Source organism: Bison bison, unplaced genomic scaffold, assembly GCF_000754665.1.
Source record: "Bison bison bison isolate TAMUID 2011002044 unplaced genomic scaffold, Bison_UMD1.0 scf7180017864145, whole genome shotgun sequence".
In the NCBI taxonomy this organism is placed as follows: Eukaryota; Metazoa; Chordata; class Mammalia; order Artiodactyla; family Bovidae; genus Bison; species Bison bison.
This window is the reverse complement of record NW_011494717.1, coordinates 10079655-10088386: the sequence shown is the minus strand read 5'-3', so window position 1 is coordinate 10088386 and position 8732 is coordinate 10079655. Positions and strand designations below refer to the sequence as shown.

Sequence of the window (8732 nt, the reverse complement as noted above, 5' to 3'; positions counted from 1 at the left end):
TCACTTCTGACCTTAAAGGGAGTAGCAGGGGAGAGGGATTCGGGGGGTAGAAACAGATGACTTCTGAAACCCCACCCGGCTCTGATAATCCACAAATTTAGGTAAGATGGAGCTTGCTCAGGGTGCCTTGCCCAGTCTTGTTCCTGGGTGGCAGCAGAGCTGGCAGGCCTGAGCCCAGGGTTCGCCCACGGGACCCTACCTGTGTCTTCCAGGTATAATTCACAGAGTGCTTCATAAGCCCAAACAACTCTCCCAATGGCATCGGGAGGAGGGACAGGAGAAGAGAGATAAATTTCTTGAGGCATTCAACAAGCTTTAATGACTTTAATGACCGCCTCCTGGGTCAGGACGGGCTTCGTACCTGGAGCACGCACAGGGGCCTGGAGGCGAGGCTGGTGCTAGAACCTGGTTGTTCCTGAGCGCCAGTCCTGGGCCTGGCTGGGAAGTGGCTGAAACCTTGCCAGCTGGTCAGGCTCATTCAGGTAGCAGCGCTTTTGGAGGACTGTCCAAAATGGGACACATGGGGGTGTGAAGCACACAGGCACTCATTTCGGGGGAAAGAGAAAAGCAAAGGTGTGTTTAATCTGAAAACTTAAAAAGAGGTCTCAGAGACAAAGGCTTTGGAATCAGGGTGTGTGCATTCAGGATGTCTTACTTTCCCTGGAAAAATACGGCATCATGATTTGTGACTTTATTTCTTTCAACTAAGAAATATACTGCAGGAAACAAAGAGGGAGCCACCAGAGGCGGGGGCTCTGGGACCCAGGTTCCCGCCAGCCAGCTCAAGTCTGGGTTCCAGTCGTGAAGCAAAGCTGCTGTGTGAGCGAAACGCTGCCATGAAGACATTCCAATGGCTTCCAGGAAGCAGCCCTATGTGCTGACACGCATGTGGACAGAGCAGTCTGGCTGGCCACCTCTCAAGACTGGTGTTTCCTAGAGCTTTCCATTGGCAAACGCTGCCTCCTGGAACTGAGGGACAAAGGTTTTGAAATAAGCCCTGGTGGGAAAAGGGGAGAAAAAAAAATTGTGGTTAGCACAAACAACTTGAAAAAAAAAAAAAGTGCAACTCAGAGCTTTCAACCTAACTCAGAACAGTTGTTATTTATTGTTCATGCATCTTGGGTTGGATTTTCCTTCTCTGCTGATGCAAAGCCTTCTGGATTTTTCCAAGAGAGGTCCAGGCAGTTCACTGCCGTGCTCTCTCTCCTGGATGCTTAAAAGGCTTGTATTCAGAACTTCCTGGCTGCCAATTCCCATTAGACATCAGTACTCAGGTTCTGTCTGCCCTTTCCCAGGTTGGGTCCAAGCTACAAGCCAGAGAGTGACCAAGCCAAGCAACCAGTCATTTTCGTGATCTGAAATATCAACGGGGTTGTACTTTTCACTCAGTTGGATCAACTTCATACAGACAAAGAAAAGAAAAGAGTGCTGGTCGCTCAGTTGTGTCTGACTCTTTGTGACCCTGTGGATTGTATCTCACCAGGCTCCTCTATCCATGGGATTTACCAGGCAAGAATACCAGAGTGGGTTGCCATTTCCTTCTCCAGGGGATCTTCCCGACCCAGGGATCAAACCCAGGTCTCCTGAGTATAGATAAGCAAGGCCTAATACGAGGAATTTCTAAGTGAACCATGGTCTCCATTTATTTGCAAACATGCTTGTGGTTTGATCTATTGAAAAGAAAATCAGGCTGGGTGTCAGGAGAGCCTTCTCAGACTAGTGACAGGATCTGGGGCGGACCATTTGGTCCTTCTGGCACCCAGATTCGAACCTGTAGAAGCAGACTTTCCATTCAACAGCAGGAGGCTGTGCCTGGCACTGTCTGAAGTGCCAGGGGTTGGGAGATGCTCCAGACATGGCACCCCATGCAGGTGAGCTCAGTTTTGAGGAGCAGCAGACACAGAAGAAATACCGACTCCTGTGGTGAGGGCGCTTACGGAGGTGCCATGAGGCACCAGCCTGGGGCAATCAATGGAGGAGGAGGTGAAGCAGGCATTTTACACGTGTTCCAGGAAAAGATACAGCAGGGCAGAGGCCTGGGAGCACGGGACTGCTGCACGTGAGCTGGGAACTCAACACTGTTCCAGAGGAGAAAGGGCACGGTGGGAGGCAGAGGGCAACAAGACGGGGAGGTTGGGGTGGGCACTCTGTGTGCTCCCGGTCCCCCCTCTCTTGCCCCTGATGCCGGTGAGATCAGAGCAGCTGACTTATCCAGCAGTGGCTCCCCCAGACCTGGGACACGAGCTAGATGACCTGTCACCATTGGTACCATAAAGGCCTCAGGTACCTCACCCAAGTCTATGTTATTAATATTTAGGATACAGTCCTAGGAAACTTGGTGCTCCAGGCTCCCAGGAGATCAGAAGCACATTAGGAGTCAGGGCGCTCACTTAAAGGCAGAAGGCAGACGTGCTGAAGCTGTGAGAGGCGACGAGGTGATGGCCACCCGTGAGAAAAGAGCAGAGAACCGCTCAGGAGTCAAGAAGCTCAAACAGGTGGTTCGATGTTGGGCGAGGAGCCCCACAAACCCAGCAGCCCCAGGGTTGCCACGAGGTAGCCACACAGAGCGTCACTGATGACACCTGCCTGATCCCCGCCCCGCAACGCCAGGTCACGGGAAGCCCTCTTTCACATTTCAGGGATTTGCTTAGACTTTTCAGTCCTAGCCTCTGCAGCCTCTCTGCAGCGGCTCCTGCGTCTGGAAGCTACTGCCTGGACTAAACATCCAGACCTGCTCCCTCCCTCCTCTCCCTGCTCCTCCTCACCTCCAGGTGACATGTCTCCTTGACCTCTTCCAGTCCTGCTCTCTACTCCCCTCGCTTCCTCTCAGGCTTGAAACACCCTCAGCAGAGAACACCTCTCCCCGCCCCTGGGACCTGGGTCTCCAGTCTTTCTCTCCCAAACTGCCAGTCTCACATTTCCAACCAGGACATCATGACCCGAACGTCTATCATTCATCCAAGCCAGTGCGTGCCACATGGATGTGTTCATCGCTATTACGCATTTGAAAGTGCGTCGGGCCCTGGTACTTCTGTAACAGAACCCTCACTTTCCACTTCTCTCTAAACCTCTGCAGCGAATTCATCCTGCAGCTTCTTCCTCTTCTTCCCTGGTGTCCCCACACCCTGGGCTCCCTGCCTTGTTACCTTTTACAACACTGCTATTTCTTCCTGGGATGCAAGGCTTCACCTTCCTGTTGCAGGTAAATGAATTCTCTTTGAGCGTGGGTCTGTGTCCCTATCCCAACCAAGACCCTTCATCTGCCCAAACCCGCAGCCTGGAGTGCCGTGATTGTCATCTGCACTTTTCCTCAGTCACATTTTGGGATCATGCCCTGCCCTCACCACTGAGAAGCTAAGAAAGCTGAAGATCCTCTTCCAGAAAACCTACAGATGAGTCATTGTGATGTCACAGGAGATCAGAAGCACATTAAGGAGTCAGGGTGCTCACTTAAAGGCAGATGGCAGACGTGCTGAAGCTGTGAGAGGCGACGAGGGAATGTCCACCCGTGAGAAGAGAGCAATCGGGGGTGTCATAAGCCCCCTGAGGCCCACGCACGGTCCAGACGCCAACCTCCACTCCCACTTCCTCCCGTCTGGCCACCTGCTCTTCCTCACACATGCCATTACCACCCCAGGCCTTTAGTCATGCTCGGGCCAAATGCCCTTGCCTCCATCAAGCCTTCCCTGGTCACCAGAAGGTTCTCTCCCTGAGTGCAGACATTCTCTGTGCTTCTTCTGGGCATGTCTCATGTGTGCACACGGATTGTGGACTAGGTGGCACTGCCGGCTCCGGAAAGGAGGGAGCAAGTCTCCTTCTCGGTGACCCCACAGGCCTGGCCTGTACGGAGCGCCGGGTGAGGACTTCATGGCTGTAATTAAGGTAACTACTGATGACCACCGGTTTGTGAGAGCAGTTAAAGCAGGTCCCTTGCAGGCTTTTCGGGGTGAAACAGAGCAAGCCCAGAAAGCAGGCAGATGAGACATTTAGATTCTGAGGAAGAAAACTGCAAAAGTGTTGTCCATTCTCAAACTTCAGCCTACGCCGACTGTTGGTGAGAAGGATCAACACCCTCCACCATCCTGGTTCCAGCCAATCCGCCACCTTTTCTGAGCCGCAGAACCTTGGAACCCTTGCCCACAATCATCCTTATGGGGAGGAGGACTGCAATGAGGCAGGAGCTGCCCCAGACCTAGAGCCAGGTGGACCAGGCAAGAGACGCCCCAAGTTCTGTTTCCCCAGGGTGAGAAGGGGAGACAAACCCACCCTGATGTGATGCTCTCACAGGACCACGTGTGGGAAGGAAGCTTGTTGACTGGCTGCCGCCACCAGTCGTGAGGGCTGTTCATTCCTTCCCTGTGTTTCACATGCTGCTATCTCCCCAGCAGAATTTGTGTTTGCTTCAGGGGGTCCGGCACCAATGGGCTGCTGCCAACCTCCACTGCATTTGCCTTCCTGCCCAAAGGACACCTGGAGTTAGAGCACTGGGTGGGGTGGAGCCCCTGTTTTAGGTCACAGGTGAGGACACTATAGAGAGAGGCCGTCGGCCCCACAATAGGTGCCCGATGAGGGAGTGGGACTGACTGCTGCTGAAATGGGGCCCTGGGCTCCAGGATGGGCACCTCTCTCCCGTGCTCTCTCCTCATGCCTGGTGTCACATGGGGCAAATCTGATGAAGCGAATCTCCTCAGCTCAGTTTTTCCTTGGAAAGCTCTGGGAGAAGGGGCCACACCAGTGCAAGCTCCTTCGACAGAAAGGTCTTGGCAAGAGGGAGAAAGCTTTACAGCAAGCTCTTTCCTCCTTCAGAAAATTCTGAATTTTCCTGTTCTGTCCTGGGCTTTCCCTGCCAGGGCAAACTGTGTGACGCCAAAGGGAAGCAGTACGGAGCAGGGCTATTTAAAGGCATGATGCTACCCGCTGTTGTCAGTGAGCGCCTCTCAACACGGAGCCGCACAAAGTCAGCTCGGGGAAAGGGGGAGGAAGGGGAAAATGACAACTGGCTCCCAGCCATTTATATATATATTTTTGAAGCATTGTTTTCATTTATTTCAGTTTTTTTTATCAGAGAAAGTGGAGAGCTGCTCAGAATGTATCACTTGCCAATGGCACTAGTCTGTCACCTTTAAAAAAACTCTTTGACCCAAAGACAAAGTGTGTGGTAAGCTTCAAAAGTGTAAGTGTGTTACAGGGGTGGTGAAGGGAAGGTCTTCTCACATCCCCCTTCACTGGTCAAAAGGACCTGCAGGATAGAGGCCTTGAGTCAGTCAAGCTCCCATTCTACTCACACTGGAAGGGAAATTATTTTTAGACCAGATTAGAGCTAAATATGCCTGAGGATGACATCAGGTTCTGACCCTTTCCACTGACCTCAGTTCCTTCACTCTGGGTTTATAAAATCACAACTTAGTCCATCACAGAGTCTCAGGTCAACAGAATAAAACTTAAAGAACAGACTCCAGGCCGAGGTCTGGTAGGTTTTCCATGAACTGGAAGCAGGATTGGCTCCTGGCCTCAGCTCACAGGCACTGCCAGGAGGGAAGTCCCTGAGGTCAGGAATCAGGGTGCTGGGGAGCTCAGTGGGTCTGCTTTTCTGGGTCTGGGGTCCAGGAGTAAGTTTCTTCCCTTCTGGGCACCAGATCCCTCATCTTCAAGGCAGGGAGCTGTGCTCGATGATCTCCAAGGCCTCACAGGCTGGAGGCTGTGCAAGACAGGCACTGTGTGTTCTGGAGCCAGCCACACCTGGGCTCAAGGCTTGGCCCTGCTCCTTACTGGCTGTCCCACCTGTGCAAGTGACTCACCTCTTCAGCTTTAATTTCTTCGACTATAAAAGGGGAGCCATAATGCCTACCTTAAAGAGTAATCCTCATGAGGATTAAATGAGATGCTCCAAGTAAGCACTTGGCCTGATGCCTGGCATACTACTTGATCAATAGATGTCAACTGTTACCATGGGGACCCAGTTGGGTTTGAGGGGGAAAGACTGAGTCCCTGGGAACAGCTAGGGCATGTGTGGCTGCAAAAGAGAAAAACCCTGTGTGGATGGAAAAGTCCCAGATCATCCTTTCCTCTGGGCCTTCTTGGATCACTTTTCACTTATCATATGTGCTCGCAGTTGTAGGCACAGAGATAGTCGGTCTCAGGACTTGACACCAGCCAAAGTTGTCAGGACACTGTGAACCTCTTGAAATGCAGCCCAGAGAGGCTGGAGGTGGATTCATGGTATCTAAGGATGGGCTCTGCAACAGGAGGCACCTGCACCCCTGGCTGGCTTTTGCCTGAGTTCTGGGTGTGCTCTTGTGCGCAGTTCTGGTCAAGAGTGTGGTTGGGGGAAGGTGGGCTGTGGGCCTGACAGATGTTTAAGATAATCACGTGGCTCTGGCTACCAGAAGTGGGGGTATCACAGTTGGCCCAGTCCTCGAACAGACCTTTCTCTGTCCAGGACAAGTACTGAAAAGGAGAGGCAGCGGGGTGAACAGAAAGATCCCTGAGCCACGAGGCAGAAGTCATGGGCTCTAGTCCAGGCCTGGCTCCTCACCTCCAAAAGGCAGATGGATACTTGGTCATCTCTAGGTGCCACCCAGTGATGGTTCTGAGAAATCCACGTGACTTTGAGCAAGCCACTTAACCTCTTTGTGTCTTGACCTTCACTGGTTAAATCAAGGCACCAGCCAAGCCCAAGCCTCAAGGCATTATAAGGACTTGTGGTGCAGGGAGGCAGAGCTCATCATTATCTGGGATGCTTTTTTGCGAACATGGCAGAGCTCCGAACACATGTTCTGGGAAACACAGGCAGTGGTGAGAAGGAGGGATGCTCGTTTCTCTCGGCCATGTCTGCCCTCCCACTGAGCAGAGGTCCAGAGTCAGGGAGCTCAAGCTAAGTCATCAGGGGGTAACAATGCCTGGAAAATCCATCATCTAGGTGCTCCTGGGCAGGGGCTCTGGGGACACTAAGGAGAGTGGGGACAGAGAGCTGTGAGAGGAATCCTCAGAGACCTTGAGATGAAGGCAATTAGGAGCCTTTCTCACCAAAAGGGGTTTTCCCTGCTGGAATTATAAGCCTCGATTTATTCAATGGACCTTTTCAAAAGGACAAAAATCTGTGAAATTAACATCTAAACATTTGAATCAGTACCACTTTAAGAAAATGAAAACAAAAAACAGAGAATAAAAAGTCCCAAGAGGTTGGAGACTCTGGGGAAAGAGGAAGGAAACCCACAAAGCAGATTGAACATTGCTCACAGTACTGCCGCGTGCGGCAGGAGTCATGGTCCCATTTTGCAGGTGAGAAAACAGACGCTGAGCGAGTTCAGTCAAGAGAGCCTCTGATACCAGTCCCACCAGAGCTCGTCTTCCCACGGGAGCATGACCTGACGGAGTAGCCCCTGGGATCTTGCTGCCTTTAGCCTCATTTACTTGGGACCTTTGTTTCTGCAGAAGCCTAAACAGCTGCTCTCTTCTGAAATAGGACTCTGAGGTCTCTTTCTGGAATTCCCAAATGCTTTTCTTTGGGCAATCATAAGATGAGCCTTACAATGTTTGCTCAAGTCAGGCCAGTGTGGGGGTGGGTGGGGCAGGGTGGGAGAAGTGGTTCGGGGACACGAACCTCACTGTCAGGAAATCAAAGACACACAAATCAAGTCAGAATTCATTTTTGCAAATAGAGGCGAGTTCCTAAACATCTAAGGCTCCTTTCTTTTTTCGAGTTTTCTTCTGCAGCTGTGACTTCAACTGGCACATGTTTTTAATCAGTCATATGCAAGCTGACTGTGGTCTGAAAATCAAAGCGGTCCTGTAAATAGTGTAAGACAAGTCCCGCTAATCATCCTTGTGGTCTCGCCTTGTCCTCATGGTCCTGAACGGCCATGGTAAAGACTGACTCATCGGGGGTTACTCTCCGGTGACAAAGGGTCATCCTCATAATAGGATCTCTACAAAGAGACCTGGTTCTGCCTCGATGCCCATCACCCTAAGCCCTCCAAAAGCCCCTGTAAAGATGGCCCACCGACTCTGGGCGCCTTGGTGAGCAAATGCCTGGCATGATGGGAGCTTAATCTGTAGCTGTGCCCTGCCAGGCCAGCCTGGATTGCTGGTATGGGCTTTAGGAACAAACAAGTGGTTATAACTGGTTCATGTACACAGTCTCCTTAGAGGTGCCAATCCTCAAGCAGGCCTGGTTTGTTTTTAAGGAATCTAAGCTCACAAAGCAAGGAAACTAACCCAAGAGCTGCAAAAAGCTTGATATCACACTGAGAACACGCTCACAGCTTCAGGCAGAGGCCCTCGCTCTCAGCTGGAATCAATCTCCCCTCTGCCGGGTTCCATGGCACACTGGCCTCTAACCTCAGGCCCAGCCATGGTCTGCCTTGAGTTTGAGATGTTTAGATTGGTGTCTAGACTCTGTCTTATACAGCTCGGGCTCCTCGCCCATGAGAAAGCTGGCTGTAGTCTCAGTATGTGTTGAATTAAATAAAATGCTGTTTTAAGAGGACAAACAACCAACTGGAATCCATTTCTAGACATCAAAGTATTGGGATGAAATCTGCCTCCTTCTAAATCATAGGGTATTTGTCAATGGGTACTGAAATGATCAAAATTACCTAGTGGTTCTCCCTCCTTCTGAGACTCTCTGAGGAGGCCTTCTGGAGCCTAGCCAGTTCCTCTGGGGCTAAAGCAGCATGCAGCCAGCTTCTGCAACTGCAGGGCCAGTCCTTGCCCAGGAGTGGGGGTGGGGT

At 51.6% G+C, this 8732-nt stretch overlaps 1 protein-coding gene across 4 annotated transcripts in view; it reads right to left on the bottom strand.

Annotated features, from left to right (window-relative positions):
* Positions 1-310: 310 nt before the first annotated feature.
* BRE (brain and reproductive organ-expressed (TNFRSF1A modulator)) overlaps positions 311-8732 on the bottom strand; it is a 474306-nt gene continuing 465884 nt past the window's right edge. For all 4 annotated transcript variants that reach the window (XM_010840665.1, XM_010840664.1, XM_010840666.1 and 1 more), the window contains one exon: positions 311-997. In XM_010840665.1, coding sequence (XP_010838967.1) covers positions 934-997 — 64 coding nt within the window. In that variant the 3' untranslated portion in view covers positions 311-933. The remainder of the gene's footprint in view (positions 998-8732) is intronic.